The 19,279-nt window shown below is 43.1% G+C and overlaps 1 protein-coding gene across 3 annotated transcripts in view; it reads right to left on the reverse strand.

Annotated features, from left to right (window-relative positions):
- Positions 1-2,366: 2,366 nt before the first annotated feature.
- The window catches only part of LOC141089152 (protein lin-54 homolog), a 41,098-nt gene continuing 24,185 nt past the window's right edge, over positions 2,367-19,279 (reverse strand). For 2 of the 3 annotated variants that reach the window (XM_073575470.1, XM_073575472.1), the window contains one exon: positions 2,367-2,503. Coding sequence is in view for 1 of the 3 variants with exons in the window: in XM_073575472.1 (XP_073431573.1) it covers positions 2,481-2,503 (23 nt within the window). In the remaining 2 variants the exon portion in view is untranslated. Of the gene's footprint in view, positions 2,504-12,105; positions 13,276-19,279 lie in introns of those variants that run through there. The other variant, XM_073575471.1, reaches the window with a different exon arrangement.

The raw sequence follows: 19,279 nt of genomic DNA on the forward strand, positions 1-19,279 counted from the left end.
CATTCTTTCAAAACGTTTTAGGCTTTTTCAGGTAAGATTTGGCAAACTCCAGCCTGGCTTTTTTATGTCTCGGGGTAAGAAGTGGGGTCTTCCTGGGTCTCCTACCATACAGTCCCTTTTCATTCAGACGCCGACGGATAGTACGGGTTGACACTGTTGTACCCTCGGATTGCAGGGCAGCTTGAACTTATTTGGATGTTAGTCGAGGTTCATTATCCAACATCCGCACAATCTTGCGTTGAAATCTCTTGTCAATTTTTCTTTTCCGTCCACATCTAGGGAGGTTAGCCACAGTGCCATGGGCTTTAAACTTCTTGATGACACTGCACACGGTACACAGGAACATTCAGGTCTTTGGAGATGGACTTGTAGCCTTGAGATTGCTCATGCTTCCTCATAATTTGGTTTCTCAAGTCCTCAGACAGTTCTTTGGTTTTCTTTCTTTTCTCCATGCTCAATGTGGTACACACAAGGACACAGGACACAGGTTGAGTCAACTTTAATCCATGTCAACTGGCTGCAAGTGTGATTTAGTTATTGCCAACACCTGTTAGGTGCCACAGGTAAGTTACAGGTGCTGTTAATTACACAAATTAGAGAAGCATCACATGATTTTTCGAACAGTGCCAATACTTTTGTCCACCCTCTTTTTTATGTTTGGTGTGGAATTATATCCAACATGGCTTTAGGACAATTCTTTTTGTGTTTTTTAATTTAAGACAAATTAAATGAAGATAATACCAAAGAATTTGTGTTTGCAATCATTTTCAGGAAGAAACTGAGTATTATCTGACAGAATTGCAGGGGTGTCAATACTTTTGGCCACAACTGTATGTATATACTCTCTGCTGAGAGATTTATTTCAGCCTAACACCGTTTTGCAGTCTTAGTTGGTGAATGTTCACCCTTTGTATATGCCGTCACCATGGTAGCAGAACTCTTGCCAGCTCCAGCGGTGAGCGCTTCCGCTCACTTCCTGTTTCAGCCGTCACAGTGGTAACGCGTCTCTGCTGGCGCCTTAGCACTTCCTGTCACATGATGCTGACCTGCGTTGACGTCAGACGGGTCACGTGAACGGAAAGCGCTGTCATCATACTGCTGCCATAAATGACATCTACGCCCTATAAATACCCACACATAGGAGCAACAAAACACGCACACTACCTTAGAAGAACGTAAAACGCGCGTCGGGGTGCCACGGTTCACTAGAGGTACGGAGTATTTCACTCAGCTGCCATAATTGTTAATGAACTATTTCTCGTGATTTTTTTTTGCTGCATACTTTCTGAGCTGCATGTATCACTTTGCACTTTGAGTAAACCTACCTCTGAGAATAACAGATCTTTTATGTAAACTAGCTGCACTACCTGAGCCACTTGTGTGGGTTGTAGAGTCCGTCTCATGCTACCACAAGTATGAAAGCACAACCAACATTCCAAAGTGACCAAAACATCAGCCAGAAAGCATTGGTACTGAGATGTGGTCTGTGGTGCGCACCTGCAGAAACACTCATTTATTGAGGGTGTATTGATAATTTCCATCTGTTGTCTATTCCATTTGCACAATAGCATGTGAAATTGATTGTCAATCAGTATTGCTTCCTAAGTAAATAATTTGATTTCACAGAAGTTTGATTTACTTGGAGTTATTTTCTGTTGTTTAAGTGTTCCCTTTATTTTTTTGAGCACTGTATATGCTATAGAGATGTGTGAAGAAGACATTGCAGAGCTGTGTAAAATATTCTTCTACTTTTCCTAAATTGTAAACAAATCATTGAGGGGTTTTTCTAACAAAATGCTAGAAAACACCTATATTGGCGATGGAAAAGGAGGCTATGAGGGGATATGGAGGACGCCTATGGTTTTAAATTTTATTTTTCGGTGTGCAGATAATCTGCTGACAATTTTGGAAAAGTAGCTAAAAACCAAGGAAACTGTCATAATTGTTAAGTTTAAATATGTAGGATGCATGAAAGTGTGTCTTTTTTCTATAATATGCTTTATAATAAAGGTTTCTATGCACAATTGACTAAAAGTCAGCTGATTCTGTAAATGTGAATATGTTCTGCCTGCCTTGTCCCTGCTGAAATCAGGGTCTCTGCTCTTACATTATGCTCTGCTCTATAATAGGTGCTAAAAATCATGAGGGTAAATTCCTTTTAAACGCAATCTATTGACTTTTATAGGTCTTTTAAAAAAAAAGAAAAACACATGTTGATAAACCATTGAAATGCACTGGGAATGTTTTTTTTTTTTTTTGTGAAAAAATTATGTAATTAATACAATTCATAACATAGTATATGTGTAATATACCAGTAGGGGTTAGGTGGAAAGGTCACCGGTTAGAACACTACCTTTGTAGGAGGAGATTTCAGAGGTGATATAGCAATTTTGATGGATGTTTGAATCGATGACTCCATAGATGTCCCGACAACTCCTCCGCGTTCAGTGATTGTGATGGCTTTGGTTGCACCTCCAGAACTACTGTGGGAAAGGACTCCTGCCTGCAAAGGAATCATCAACCCCTTAATTTCCTGATTCTTCTTTTTAAAGTGTAACGTAATTGCCATTTTCCCCAAAGTACAAAAAACAGCCTGTACTCACCTCTGATGCCGGCGCCGTTCCAGCGACGCTGGGTCTCCTGAGGCGCGTGAAGCGTTGTTAGGACTTCAGCCAGAGGCTGCTTCACACTCACTTCCTTTAGATGAAACGGACATCTGGAATAAGTGAGAACTAATGCCAAACTGGCAGGTGCTGATTGGTTTCAGGGTTCACGTGACATAATATCACACTCCAGTAGACCAAGTACTGACGTCTCTGGAACGGCGCAGGCACCGGAGGCAACTACAGGCTGTTATTTTACGTGTTGAATATGGTGATTCAATAGGGGTTGTCCAAATAGTGGACAGCCCCTTTAAGTGAAGACATTATAAGATAAGGGCTGCATGGGTGATTTTGTAGATGGGAAACAAGCTCCTGGCTGTGAGATAGACAGGCACCATTGTAAGAGAATGGTCAGTTATAATATACTGAGCAGCCATGAGCGACCAGGCAGCCATTTTAGGAAAGTTAGGAAAGAATATATTCAATTTTTACAATAGAAATAATACGATGCACCCTGTAAAAGCAGATGGAGGATGTAAAATGAGATCATGCCCATTAACAAATTTAGTAGATGTGCATACAGGTAAATTGGATCAGCCTCAGGGCAATGAAAAAATAAAACCAACGAATATATGGTAAATGTGTGTATTTATGATCGTGTTAGTAGGAAACAGACTTCTACAATTGTCAAATGTATGAATTTATGGGTTTAATCTAAGAGCAGTAATAAGATTAATGACAGTAGTTAGAGATAATATTGGATTTATGTGTTTTTTAATGTGGTCTGGTGAAAAGTTAATTACTGATGTAATGTTGTGCCACTTCTTCCTTTATCCAAAAGGATATGATGTAACCATATACGCCCTTTTGCTATAATATGTATACAGCTTTCTTTGTTTGCATAATGTATAAAAAGCCCCTGTTACTGTTTCTCGGGGCCATTCCATCGCCATCATGCCACTGTGCCTCACCATGGCCAGGGCACAGAGCCTTTATCACCGCCAGACTTCCTAGCGAATCTCTGCCCGTCTGAATTCCTGTTTTTGCCCGCATATTTCAACTTCTCTGATTTTCTGTTCTGTTTTGCCGTGTATCTCCGAATAAACTTTGACCTCAGCTTGATAAGAGATTGTCTACGACCTTTTTCCCGGCTCTTCCAACTCTCCCAATTAGGACTTTTTCTTACAAGTGGCGATTGCCAGCCAGGAGGAGCGGCTCCGGAGAGCGGCCTCCAGAAGAACCACCATAAGAAAGCTGTAGATGAGGGCTTGGAGGTTGGAAGAGTGAAGAAAAAAACAAAAAAAAAGCGTATGGCCATACGTTAAACCGATCAAAGGAAGCCAGCCTGAAGGAGAACCTCTCGTGATCGCTCCGAAACCGCCTGCCCGATTTTTTTTATAAGAAAACTACAGAAGAAAAAAAAAAAAAAGACTATAAAAAAAATATATGAGCAACTAAGAAGAAGCTATCTATAAGGACGTGAGAATTTGTTGTGGCGGGTAGCAAGAAGCTTTAAAAGGGCGTGGGGAGATGCTTGTCAAGCATAACGAGTGAGGCTGGAATCACGGCTGCACCTCTTTTGATATCTGGTCGACCCCAAACAGCTGCAGCGAGGTCTTCCATCTGAGAGATGTGAGTATCTAACTTTGCTTAAATTGCATTTGTTGATACTAGAACAGAGTAAAATTCGTCCTTGTAGACCACTGTAAATATGGAGTGGTTATGGAAGCAGGCAGAGAAATATGCTGGCACACCCCAGCTGGAGGGGGTTAATGTGGAAACCACGTGGTTAAATTATATGCGTTGGTTTACCACAGGGAACAGGGAACTAGATAGAAAGAATTCGCTAGGGAAAGCTAACAGCCGGCTAGCGGCTTTGTGTAAGACAGTCATATCTTTTGATCAGGCTCTTGATAGACAGCCTAAACCGCAGTATGTGTACGGGGTCACCCGGGGAGGGACAGTGTATGGGGAGAGATTAGAACAGTTGAATGAGACATTGAGACAAGCAGAGGAAACACAAAAGGAGGGGGTTGAGTTTGAGTCTTTGACAGCACTTATAGCACAGATGGAGTCTGCAGTGGAGAAGTGCGGGGCTGACGTAGACACAGTCTCAGAATGGAAGTCAATGTTAGGAGACTGGATCAGAGAATATACAAATACACAGGATAGATTGTCCCGGCAGATTCAACATATGCAGACACAGCTGGGTAAAGAGTTGGCAGAGGATGAGGAAAGAGATGATTTATCCCAGGAGGAATATAAAATCCCTGCCCAAATGCCCCTGGTCCATCTTAAATTTATTAAAAATTTGCCTAATTGGGAGGAAAGTAAGGGAGTGTTTCGTAATGTTCTTGGTTTTGAGTCATGGCTAGATAAATTTCAAATTAAATCTAAGGAAGATGCTTCCCGTTATTTCAGGTCTTTTGTGCCCCGAGTTCATGTCCCATCTTCGAGCCCAGCAAGCGAAGGGTGTTCTGTGTGATCTGACAGAGCCGCAGGGAAGAATGAAGCTTGTGATTTCACAGAAGTTAGGGGGGAGAAAGCCCTCTCCGGCATTGTTAGATTCTTTTAAAAATTAAGAAGGGGAGTGATCTCAGGATAGAGGCAGATAAATGGGTTGCAGCCTGGTGCGTTGTGTTTGATAAGACCTTAGATACTATGGACCAGGGTGATAAATTTGCTATGATGGAACAATTTGTAAAAAAGGTACCCCTGGAAGGAGTTTTTAAATCAGGAGTTTTGCAAAATGCGGAATCAATTGAGGAAGTGGTGGAGGCTTTATTGACCAATGTTAGAATGATGCAATCCGAGGTGAAGGGTGATGAGTCTAATGTTTTTGCGTACCATTCACCTCGGGGTGTATCTGCTGATTCAGGGAGGCCAGGAGTTCCGGGGGGGGTATGCGCAGCTGCCGAGAATGGGCAGGTCCCGTTCGGCAGAGCTCCCACGGGATCCCATGAGAGGTCCCCCCTTGTGTTATTTTTGTGGACATCTAGGACATGTTAGACGTTTTTGTCCCAACCTTGTGCCAGGGATTGTACCTCGAGAACCCCGGACACCATTTAACCCCCAACAGCCCCGGGAGTTCTCTAGACCACCTTTCGGAGTTAGACCTCCGTATCCAGCAGTGAATGACCCTAGACAGTATCAGCAGTACAACGGTCTTCAAATGGTTAACCCAGTCTCACAGGAGCCTTCTGCTCCTGCTCCCTCCCCAATAGCTTTCACTCATCCGCACCCGGAGGTCCATGCTATTCAGGCAGGGGTCACTCCTCCTCGTCCCTATGCTCCGCTGATTAGGGAGCTACAGGAACATGAGGACTGGACCCTAAGGATCTCTTTGGGGCGGAGGTGGCAGCTGTTGGACGGAAGCCGTGTCCAGATGGGGATGATGGATTTTTCGAGTGCTCCCCCTGTTCCCCTTACCCTCCTTGCCCCCCTTTCCCTGGGCAGGGACGGTAGACCTTATGTTAGATGGAAAATAGAGGGGCTGCCTTGGGAAGACATCCTCATCGATACAGGAGCCTCAGTTTCAGTAACAAGACACAAATTGCAGTCACCCCCTGGACTGCCTGAGACTACCACTTTGGTAGGATTTGAGGGCTCCTGTATTCAAGCAGTAAAAAGTCGTCCAGTGAACCTGAGATTTCAGGACACAGGGGGATCGAAGCAAAGGGGTCTTCGATGCGCTTTTTGGGTAAACCCACAGTTACGGTCCACTATTTTGGGAACTGATGTTTTGGGAGCAATGGGAATTGTTGTTGATTTATGTAACAAAGTCTGGTGGCGGAACAAGGAAGCCACTATCTGTTCTGTAATTGTACCTGTGGAGGAGGATGAGGGGAGTCATAAATTACCCATTGCTGGCTTCGGAATAGGTGCTGATGAAAATGTTGAAAATGCTGCTTTGAAAAATGTATTGAAGCAAAGGTTCCCTGAATTGTGGATCTCAAAGAAAACTGATTGTGGGTTAATGCAAACTCAGGTTAAAATTGATGGTGAAAAACTGCCACCTTTCCAGCGTCAGTACCGTATTCCTGAGAATGCAATCCCTTACATAAGGGTTGCAGTCAAAGAGTTGGAAAAGCAAGATGTTGTTGTGAAAGATAATTCCCCATGTAACAGTCCTATTCTACCTGTAAAAAAGGAAGATGGCAGTTTTCGAATGGTAGTAGACCTGAGACTTGTAAATAAATACACTCCCTCAGCAGCCCACCTTGTTGCATCTGTCCCTGAAGTTATGTCACAGCTGAGGAGTGATTGTAAAGTGTTTTCTTGTTTGGACATTGCAAATGGCTTTTTCTCAGTACCCCTAAAACCTGAATCTGCCCTCTGCTTCGTATTCACTTTTGAGAATGTGCAATTCTTGTTCACGCGGTTACCCATGGGATTTCACAGTTCTCCTGTGTATTTCCATCAGGCATTGGCTCAAGTGTTAGAACCCCTTGGCTGCGGAGACAAAGTCTTACAGTATGTGGATGATCTATTGATTCAAACTGTCGATGAATGTGAACACAAAAAGACCCTTGAAAATGTTTGTCAGGCTTTACAAGATGCAGGACTCAAAATGAGTCTAGACAAAGTACAATTGATGAAATCAGTGGTTAAATTTCTGGGTGTGTCTGTCGCAGCAGAAGGAAAGAAACCCATGCATGATAGGGTTAAAGCTATTCAGGCTGTCCCCATACCAACCAATATCACTGAGCTCAGAAAATTTTTGGGTCTTATCAACTTTTCCAGAGAATTTATTTAAGATTTTGCTTATCTGGCTAAACCACTGTATGATTTATTGAAAGATGTTAAGGATGATTTTGCACCTGTCAATGTGGAGGGTGCCGCCTTACAGGCTTTTGAGGGATTGAAGCGCGCCCTTACGGCAGCTGCTGCATTGGTTAACCCCGATCCTTCCCAGCCTTTTTACACTCAGACTCATACCAGTGATGTCTCTATTTCTTCTGTGCTTCTACAAAAATGGCCTAAAGAAAGCCCAGAAGTGTCTAGTCAGTTGTATGCCCTAGGCTACTACTCTAGGTTGCTCACCCCCGTTGAGAAAGGATTCACTTTGTGCATGAAGCACCTACTGGGCGTGCACTGGACTATGAATCAAGTGAGACATATAGTGGGGTTTGCTCCTTTAATTTTACAAACCCTGCATGTCACTTTAAAAACTTTGCTGAAAGGAAAACCTTCAGGTATTAATTCACAGAGAATGGCCCAATGGATCATTGATTTTGAGACAAGAGACTTACAAGTTGAAGTGGGTGAGAAATATCATTTAGCTCACATGATGCAATATGCAGGAAAAAGTCACGATTGTCAAATCGAACAGGCTAATGTCACTCCCTCCCCCTTCCGAGCAGATTTCCAAGAAGGAATTTCTTGTGCCTATATCGACGGAGCTCGCTATTGGCATGAGGGGCATTACGTCACCGGCTTCGCTGTGTGGCTTGCAGCTAAGCCATTGCTGCTGCAGTATAAACTCCCTGGTCATTTCTCCGCTCAAAGAGCTGAATTGGAAGCAGCTTTACAGGTCATTCTTATGTGCACAGAGCCAATGAATATCTTCAGTGATAGTGCATATGTCGTTTCCTCCCTCACCCTGTATCTCAATGTATGGGCCCTGAGGGGGATGGTTTACTCACAGAATAGGCCTTTGCAACATGCAGAAATTCTCAAACAAATTGAGCAGTGGGGTAAAGAATTCCCGAATTTATGGTCCTTCTGTAAAATCAAGGGGCACCAAAGGAGGACGTAAAGGCCCAGGAGAAGGACGGAGACTCATCCCTGTTCAATTCCCTTGAGTCCCTGTCCATTGAGGCGGAGTGTCTGTACTACAAAAGAATTAATGACAGGCTGGTGCCTTATATCCCAACAATAATGATTAAGTCTTTGCTCAAATTTAACCATTCAGTCTTTGCTCATCCAGGACCAGAGGCTCTATTAGAGCTTGTTCAACAAAAAATGTGGCATCCCCAATTAAGAGCTTTATGCCAGGAGATACATGATCAGTGCCTTATTTGTTTACAGAATAACTCCAAAGGAAAAGGCAAGCCCCATCTCCGCAGAATACAAGTAGCAGAGGGGCCCTGGCAGTCAATCCAAATTGATTTCATTGGTCCCTTCCCTCCTGCTAAAGGTGGTTTCCGATATGCCCTGGTTCTGGTAGATGTCTTTTCAAAATGGGTAGAGGCGCTCCCAGCCACTAATACTGCTCTTACCACAGCCAGACTCTTGTGGAAAAATGTGTTTTCACATTGGGGTATCCCTAAAATTATTGAAAGTGACAATGGCCCTCACTTTGTGGGTCAGGTTATGAAGCATCTCTGTGCTCTGCTGGGGATCCAGCAGCGGTTTCATGTCCCCTATCATCCGCAGTCGGCAGGGATGGTAGAACGCATGAACAGGACCCTGAAGTCCAAATTGTCCAAAATGATCCAAGAAAAAGGAAATTATTGGATTAATCATCTACCAGCTATCCTGTTAGCCATCCGTGCAGTAGCATCCAAATCTACCGGCATTTCCCCATTTGAATTAATGACAGGAAGACAGATGCCTGTCCAGTTGCCAAGTGACATTGTACTTCCTAGCCCGCAACAAGCCGTAGTACAGAGGGATCAGTGGTTACAGCAAGTGCAGCAGCACATTACACGCCTTCAACAGTACGCTGCTTTCCAAATGGTGAAGAGTTGTGCTGATCCTACTGACAAATCCTATGAGTCTAAATTCGTTATAGGAGCTCAGGCCATGGTCAAAAATGTCAGAAAAATAGGACCCTGGGAAGCTAATTGGGAGGGTCCCTTTGTTGTCACTCAGATCATAGGCCCCACAGTTTTGGGAGTATGGAGAAGTAGCAAACCAAGAGACAGGGGTGTCAAAGTCATTCACATTGATCAATGTAAGCTTCTTAAGAATTCTACTAAGACCACTGGTAAGAACTGATACTTCGCTTTTTTTGTTTTCATAGATCCTTGACGGGACTCTGGAGCCATGAATCCACGGGAGTTTCCGGACACAGTGCTTCACACTATAAAGTTGGAATCTGATAGTGTGACAGAGGGAGAAGACTTCGAGGATCCAGAAACTGGAGGACCGGAGGAACAGGACACATGTAACAGAGCATTCAAGGACTCTTGCGGAAATCCTTGTTACTTTGGGACTCAAACGTTACTGACTTTTATTGTACTTTTATGTCTTGTACTGGGGTTGTTTGTTCTCCCGATACGGGCCCAGGAACAAGTTTTTCATTATAGTAGACCAGTTAAGGAGAGAGATCTTTTTTTTTTTGAGGACGGGTCATTCCCAAGAGAGGGGAGGCCTTGTTCTTTTACTTTTGGTATTGATGGAGTAGCATCCACATGTGTTGGTCTCTCACGTAGAAAAGATTATGCAACCACAGTATCTGTATGTGTTAAGGAGTGTTGTATCTTGAATAGAGCTTTAGGCATTAATATTGAAGCATTGCTACAAAATTTTACTCTGACCTTACGCTTAGGAAGACAAATTTGTGCTACTAGTGTAGATATTGTGACCACATGGCATATTCAAATAGTTACTCAGTTTACAAATGAAACTGCAGAGGGCAATTGTCGTGTTATGATTGGAAAGGAGTGGAGGGATCCCTTTGGTGGAGAAACACCCCGGATGGGGGAAATGGGAAAGAGAAAGACATCTTGGAATTGTGATAATGATTTCACAGTGTACCCATTACACCTTAAGACCTTGTCCCCTGAAAGTACTACAGACTATCTTGATTTCTTTGTATTATCTACCAATTACACACGGTCACGCATAGCTCCAAAAGTACCAAGCCCGAGTGATGGATTATCTTAAAGCTCAGATTAGAGCATTGTTCCAGGTTACTAGAGAAATTAGCAATGTAACCCAACATGCCCTTGCTTGTATTGCCCTTCAGGGGGAGATGCATACTAATGCTAAGATACTCCTCCAAACCCTTCTTAACGGTCACTGGCCATGGGAGATGGGCCGCACGTGGCCAGGTATAACTGAATTTGCCAAGAAACATGTTGATTGGTGGAAAATTGGGTGGATGGGTTGTACCAATCTCGATATGGAAGATTGTACCTTCGGTGCTTTAATACCCATCCGAGGTACTGTTCACCCCCTTCTGAGTCAAGTTGATATGGGACTGGTCCATCAAAATTTATGGGTTCGGACACAGTCAGACACTTCTGTTAGTTATGTCCGGACTCCAGATGGAATTCAAAAAATTTCTATCGCCTTATGGGGGCAAGAACGTTCTGATCTGGAATGCCCTTATGGCGTCACTAATCCTGCCCAGAACAATCCCTGTTGGGACAATGAGGAGACTACCTGTCCTCTCATTCTCGATATCGCTGTTCCAGTCCAAAGTTCACAAGGAGTTAATCCAAGGACCAAGCAGTGATTATAACTTTCTTTTTATTCCAAAAACTCTACGCGTTTCGTGTACACACTGTACACTTCCTCAGGAGCAAAGTTACACTGGCATCACATTCCATTCTCCTTATATACTAACTCCCCCAGGAAGTGAGGTAGGTGCTCATTGCACTTAAAAAAATTCACACATAACTATCAACATAATGTAAAATCACAAAAATCACTAAAATTCATCTATAAAACACACTTATATAAAAACACACATATGTAAAACTTCACACTAGAAAAAATGTAAAACATTATAATAAAATTATGATTATACTCAATAAAAGTCTAAAATTCTTGGTACATCATATCAATTAGCAGAACAACATTCACAAATCTCTTATATAACTGCACTTATATTTTCCTTTCAGTATTAACCCGGACTTCTCTCCTTCCTATATATGCAATTCTAGTGACCGGCTGATTGCTGCAGTTCATCGGATCCTACCCATTTGTGCTTATGGTTGTTGTGTTCCACACAACTGAACCAGGTGAGTGGATCCATATCTGTTGAAACGTTTATATCATTGGATAAGACCCTATTGTGCGCTTCTGTCTCCCCCTTTTTTATACTCTCATTCTCGAGGAACTTAGAGGTCCCCTGTTTTGGCAGTTCAATAATGGAGAAATGTGTTTCCATGTCCCTACTAAACAATTTGTCACATTTCGAACTCCATCCTTCATGATTACAGACCTGTCCCAGCCAGCCTTGTAGTGTACGACTACACCAATTATCGATATTAGAGTTGATGAACAAAAATGGGTTTACCAGCCAGTTATCCTGTTGAAAAGAGAATTTAATGTAATATATCGTTCTCCCAGGTTAGCCTTTCCCCATCTGTCTATGGGTAAAGGTCTGTATCAAATGATTCAGGACCTAGAAGTTCTGGAACATTTCCAGAAACTGTACAATCAGACCGGTCAACGAGCTCTAATCACCATCGCCCACAATAAGGAAAAAATTCAGAAAATTATTAAACAATATGATGAGGTGAATATCTCTTGGTGGGACAAGATTGTCAAATTTTTCTCAGGAAAATTTCCCCCACTGAGGAGTGCAGCAGTACACTTCTTCACACATCACAAACTTTGGGTATTCATTGTAGGCGGAATTGTTTTTGGTTGTTTTATTTGTATTTGTTGTAAGCAAATATTTCTGCGCCAGAATATTGGCCATGTCGAGGAGCTGTGCAGGCTGCACTCCCATGCCCACAATTATAGGCCAGTAGTAAGACGTTACAGGAGACTCCTTCCCACCACGGATGTTAATCCTCCTAGACCCACTCCAACTACTACTGAGTCAGGTACCGACAGCCAATCTACCTCAGCTTCCCGTGTATATGAAACAATGGATCCCGTTTACCACAACACACCTACTCGTGATGCACATATCCGTATTACCCATGTGTAAAGGTTGTACTCTGGACAGAGTACAAGAGGGGGATTTGTAAGAGAATGGTCAGTTATAATATACTGAGCAGCCATGAGCGACCAGGGAGCCATTTTAGGAAAGTTAGGAAAGAATATATTCAACTTTTACAATAGAAATAATACGATGTACCCTGTAAAAGCAGATGGAGGATGTAAAATGAGATCATGCCCATTAACAAATTTAGTAGATGTGCATACAGGTAAATTGGATCAGCCTCAGGGCAATGAAAAAATAAAACCAACGAATATATGGTAAATATGTGTATTTATGATAGTGTTAGTAGGAAACAGACTTTTACAATTGTCAAATGTATGAATTTATGGGTTTAGCCTAAGAGCAGTAATAAGATTAATGACAGTAGTTAGAGATAATATTGGATTTATGTGTTTTTAATGTGGTCTGGTGAAAAGTCAATTACTGATGTAATGTTGTGCCACTTCTTCCTTTGTCCAAAAGGATATGATGTAACCATATACGCCCTTTTGCTATAATATGTGTACAGCTTTGTTTGTTTGCATAATGTATAAAAAGCCCCTGTTACTGTTTCTTGGGGCCATTCCATTGCCATCATGCCACTGTGCCTCACCATGGCCAGGGCACAGAGCCTTTATCACCGCCAGACTTCCTAGCGAATCTCTGCCCGTCTGAATTCCTGTTTTTGCCCGCATATTTCAACTTCTCTGATTTTCTGTTCTGTTTTGCCGTGTATCTCCGAATAAACTTCGACCTCAGCTTGATAAGAGATTGACTACGACCTTTTTCCCGGCTCTTCCAACTCTCCCAATTAGGACTTTTTCTTACAACCATGAGGCGAAACTGTATGTTACAACAAATGAAATTAGAGTCCACACGTCTTAGTGAAGTGAAAAAAATGTGCTCTAACTGTGGTGAACTAACTATAAAGATATGCACTCTGTAAGCAATTATGTATATATACACACACACACTGAATTAATTTTAATTGCCTTTCTTCTACACAATGTTACAAAATTTGGGGGTACTAATACTAAACGAACAGTTTGATCAAATGATATGCACCCATCTGCCACCAACAAGGTGCTCTTCAGATGGGACCCTACACTAAACCTCCTGGGATGAGGCCTACAGAATAGGAATGCAAATAAGATCCAGCTACGCTCTGTTGCACTTAAATGGGCTTTCCAGGCTGAGAAATAAAAAGCCTGCAGTCATGAGACTGCCCACTTGCTGCAACTACAGGCGAGTCACTATTCGGCAGTCTGCAGTCACAGAGAATGACTGCGGACTTCTCTCCCCTGCCTGGAAAACCACTTTAGAACAGCTTTGGATACTTGGAGAGGCATGCGACTATTTCTATTTTAATCAATCGTGAGCTTTGGATAACTTTTTTTTTTTTTAAGATCATTGCTGCATATTAACCTTTCAACGAGCTGTGATGCATATTTTCGTTACAGGCAGTTTACGGAATATATAGAGGGGACTCAGGAACTGAGCCTGCGCTAAACTGGGCAGACGATGGCTGTTTTATACAGCTAGCAGTTGCCTCTAAGAACATTGACTGGAGCTAATTCTTATCGCTGCCATTTATACATTAGATGACAGTAGCATTTAATTGGCTTGTTTGCATGCGAACCAGCATCCCCATCTGCCATAGCCCTTCTGTGAAGCATATTATGAGGCTGGGCTTTATAGAACCTCACTTTCTACTACCGTATTTTTCGGACTATAAGACAAATTTTCAGAAGGAAAATAGGGAAAAAAAATTAATGCGTCAAATGAGGGTCCGTCTTACAGTCCGAATTATTCAGCTTACCTGGGGGGTAGGGTGTGATATGGAGCGCTGGTGGAGTGGGGTCACAGGAGGTGGTCAGGCTCATCCCTGGCTGGTGCAGCAGGTTCGGTGGTGTAGAGGCTCTGCCATTTTGTGAAAGCCCACACACATCCATCCTAGGCTGATGGGCGGCGATTTGGCAGCTGATCGGTGGTGCAGGGGCTCCGCCGGCATTTTGTGAAAGGAGCCCCCGCACTTCCATTGTTGTAATGCTGATTTGAAAATGGTTGCGCATATTGAGATCTCGGCCATTTTCCTGAAGCTCTATTCAGCATTACATTGTGGCCACTTTCCTGAAGCTGAATTGAGCCTCAGGAAAATGGCCGCAGGAGGCGGCGCAAGTGCAGAGTGAGATCTCAGGAGACGAGATCTCGTCTCCCGAGATCTCACTGTGCACGGCCATTTTCAATTCAGCATTACAAGAATAGAAGTGCGGGGGCTCCTTTCACAAAATGCTGGCGGAGCCCTTGCACCGCCAATCACCTGAAAAAGTGTCGCACCAGCCCGGGATGGATGTGCGGGGGCTCTGGGATTTCCACCAATGCCGGCGGAGCCCCCGCACCACCGATCATCTGCCAAATCGACGCCCATCAGCATCGGATGGTGTCTCCTGGTAAGTGCATCTGGACCATTAAGACGCACCCCCATTTTTCCCCAAAATTTTTTGGGGAAAAAAAGTGCGCCTTATGGTCCAAAAAATACGGTAATTACTATTTTGTATCTGTGTTCTCTAAGAAAGAAATTGTAACATCAACTGATCTTCAAAGTGCTATCGAAGGAATAAAAGAATCCACACTATCTATAAACAGAGAGATGGTGAGGGAACACCTAGCTAATTTAAATTAACTGAAATCTCCTGGTCCAGATGAATTACATCCTAGGGTACTGAAAGAGTTAGAGGAAACTGCAGAACCACTACTCAAAATCTTTGAAAAATCTTGGAGAACAGGATGATTCTTCAGGATGAAGCAGATATGCTCATCTGATACTAAATTTGAAAATCAAACAAGATCTTATGACTTGATTCATGGAGAGGGGGTATAGTAAAAGATGTGTAAAATGTGCATACAGCAGAGCAAGGTCCACCCTTCGCAGTAAATGACTGCAGTCAACAAAATGGAAAGATGATTCAGTGTCAACTCCGATTCATTTCCACTTATAACCACAATTGGGGAACTACAAGAGCCATTCTTGAGAGACATTGGTCCGTGCTACTAGCCGCCGAACCGTCCCTTTCTTCCCATTTGCAAAAGTCTCCTCTTAAGACGCCTTGACATTGTAAAAGCCTTAAAGATATTTTGGTTAAAAGCTAGTACGTTCCACCAAAACCTAACCCATTTATATCTAAGGGACCCGACAGCGGGTGAATTCCTTATGGCCACTGTATGGCTTGCAACAACGTCTCTCGCAGTACTGAATTCTCAAATCCATCTGGCAATCGCCAATATAAGATCAATCAATACGTCTCATGCGGTAGTTCCAATGTGATATATTACACAACTTGTGGTTGCAGAAAGATATTAGTTTAATATGGTGTAGGCCCACCTTTTGCGGCGATTACAGCCTCAATTCTCCGAGGTATGGATTCATACAAGGTGTGAATTGTTTCCAAAGGAATTGAAGCCCATTCTTCAGTTAAAACACCCTCCAGTTCTTTGAGCGACGATGGCGGCGGAAATCGACGTCTAACTTTAATCTCTAAAATCGACCATAAATGCTCAATAATGTTGAGGTCTGGGAATTGTGGGGGCCAGATGAGATGCTCATCTTCATTACAATGTTCCTCGTGCCATGCTTTAACAATTCTAGCTGTATGAATTGGTGCATTATCATCCTGAAAGATGGCGTTCCCCTCCGGGAACAGTGCTTGAACCATATGATGCACTTGGTCGCCCTAAATAATCTCAGCTGTTAATTCTTCCATGAAGGGATATCATTGGCCCGGCGGATCTCCACGAAATAGCACCCCAGATCATCACAGAACCTCTGCCATGTTTTACGGTTGGGAGAAGGCAGTCTGGATGGAATGCTTCTTTCGGCTGTCTCCAAACGTACACTCGGCCGGAGGTCGGAAATAGGGTAAACGATGATTCGTCTGAGAATATCACGTTTCCACTGCTTGAGGGACCAATTCTGGAGGTTTCTACACCACTCTAAACGCTTGGAAATATTTGTCATTGAGAGCAGCGGTTTTCAAATTGCAGCTCTTCCGTGGAATCCAGATTTGTGCAGCTCTCGACGAACAGTTTTCGTGGAAACTGGGTTCTGTAGGTGTTCATTGAGCTCAGCAGTGATTTTCGGAGCAATGGTCCTGCGATCCTCTCTCACAATTCGCTTTAGAGTCCGACGGTATCTCTCAATCAGCTTCGACTTTCGGCCGGACCTGTGCTTTGCTGCGGATGTTTTTCCTTCTCTTCAAACGCAGTCATTACTTTGGAGACAGTACCTCTTGACACGCCAAGCATTCGGGCACTTTCTGTTACACTAGCGCCTGCCATACGAGCACCAACAATTTGGCCTCTTTGAAAATCCGAGAGGTCTGCCATTGGTATCAGGTTTTCATCAATGTTCTTACAATTCGGAAAAACAAACAGTTAATTTACATACACATAACACAAATAATCAACTACAAAACAGTACCATACAGTGGGGCAAAAAAGTATTTAGTCAGTCAGCAATAGTGCAAGTTCCACCACTTAAAAAGATGAGAGGCGTCTGTAATTTACATCATAGGTAGACCTCAACTATGGGAGACAAACTGAGAAAAAAAAAATCCAGAAAATCACATTGTCTGTTTTTTTTTTTATTTTATTTGCATATTATGGTGGAAAATAAGTATTTGGTCAGAAACAAAATTTCATCTCAATACTTTGTGATATATCCTTTGTTGGCAATGACAGAGGTCAAACGTTTTCTGTAAGTCTTAACAAGGTTGCCACACACTGTTGTTGGTATGTTGGCCCATCCCTCCATGCAGATCTCCTCTAGAGCAGTGATGTTTTTGGCTTTTCGCTTGGCAACACGGACTTTCAACTCCCTCCAAAGGTTTTCTATAGGGTTGAGATCTGGAGACTGGCTAGGCCACTCCAGGACCTTGAAATGCTTCTTGCGAAGCCACTCCTTCATTGCCCTGGTGGTGTGCTTTGGATCATTGTCATGTTGAAAGACCCAGCCACGTTTCATCTTCAATGCCCTTGCTGATGGAAGGAGGTTTGCACTCAAAATCTCACGATACATGGCCCCATTCATTCTTTCATGTACCCGGATCAGTCGTCCTGGCCCCTTTGCAGAGAAACAGCCCCAAAGCATGATGTTTCCACCACCATGCTTTACAGTAGGTATGGTGTTTGATGGATGCAACTCCGTATTCTTTTTCCTCCAAACACGACAAGTTGTGTTTCTACCAAACAGTTCCAGTTTGGTTTCATCAGACCATAGGACATTCTCCCAAAACTCCTCTGGATCATCCAAATGCTCTCTAGCAAACTTCAGACGGGCCCGGACATGTACAGGCTTAAGCAGTGGGACACGTCTGGCACTGCAGGATCTGAGTCCATGGTGGCGTAGTGTGTTACTTATGGTAGGCCTTGTTACATTGGTCCCAGCTCTCTGCAGTTCATTCACTAGGTCCCCCCGCGTGGTTCTGGGATTTTTGCTTACCGTTCTTGTGATCATTCTGACCCCACGGGGTGGGATTTTGCGTGGAGCACCAGATCGAGGGAGATTATCAGTGGTCTTGTATGTCTTCCATTTTCTAATTATTGCTCCCACAGTTGATTTCTTCACTCCAAGCTGGTTGGCTATTGCAGATTCAGTCTTCCCAGCCTGGTGCAGGGCTACAATTTTGTTTCTGGTGTCCTTTGTCAGCTCTTTGGTCTTCACCATAGTGGAGTTTGGAGTCAGACTGTTTGAGGGTGTGCACAGGTGTCTTTTTATACTGATAACAAGTTTAAACAGGTGCCATTACTACAGGTAATGAGTGGAGGAAAGAGGAGACTCTTAAAGAAGAAGTTACAGGTCTGTGAGAGCCAGAAATCTTGATTGCTTATTTCTGACCAAATACTTATTTTCCACCATAATATGCAAATAAAATGAGAAAAAAAAAGACAATGTGATTTTCTGGATTTTTTTTTCTCAGTTTGTCTCCCATAGTTGAGGTCTACCTATGATGTAAATTACAGACGCCTCTCATCTTTTTAAGTGGTGGAACTTGCACTATTGCTGACTGACTAAATACTTTTTTGCCCCACTGTATGTCAAGGTTTGCATGTTTATAACATGTTAGAAGATTATGATGCCAAAACGTTAGGTGTTTCCATTATTTTGTCCAACCCCTGTATGTAGGTAAGAAAGTTATATTTGCACAAGGAAGACTAGAATCAATGTGATGAAACTGAAAGGGAGAAGATACAGATTAGATATTAGAAAAAACTTTTTGCAGTGATGGTGATCAACTAGTGGAAGAGGCTGCCACGAGAGGTGGCGAGTTCTCCTTCAATGGAAGTCTTCAAAATAGAGGCTGGACAGACATCTGTCTGGGATGATTTAGTGAATCCTGCTTTGAGCAGGGGATGGACCAGATGACCCAGTAGGTCCCTTCCAACTCTACTATTCTATGATTCTATGACTTACATCTAGGGATCTGAAAGTAAGGATCAGAGAGCATGTGAGTGACACTAGTGCGGCGAGGACAGTGGCTGACATGACGCTATTAAAGACAATACCACGTTATTTTGAAATATACCATGATAGTAATCCCAGAACTTTCTTGGTATGTGACATTGACATTATTCATGGTGGAAAACAGGGTGGTAATGTGAAAAAAAACTTTTTGCCCAGAAGGAGACAAAGTGGATTGTGGAGCTGGGAACCAAGACCCAGAATGGTCTTAATGAGACTGTCAGGAACACCGCAATGCACTTGCTCACTGAGCCAGTGCGCGTTTCCTGAGAAAGACAAACTGTGCTCAGAGATGCCTGTGGAGCGGGCAGCAGCAGAGAAGGTGCATGC

Source organism: Dendrobates tinctorius, unplaced genomic scaffold (genome assembly GCF_039654945.1).
Source record: "Dendrobates tinctorius isolate UK_male_01 unplaced genomic scaffold, ASM3965494v1 ptg000044l, whole genome shotgun sequence".
In the NCBI taxonomy this organism is placed as follows: Eukaryota; Metazoa; Chordata; class Amphibia; order Anura; family Dendrobatidae; genus Dendrobates; species Dendrobates tinctorius.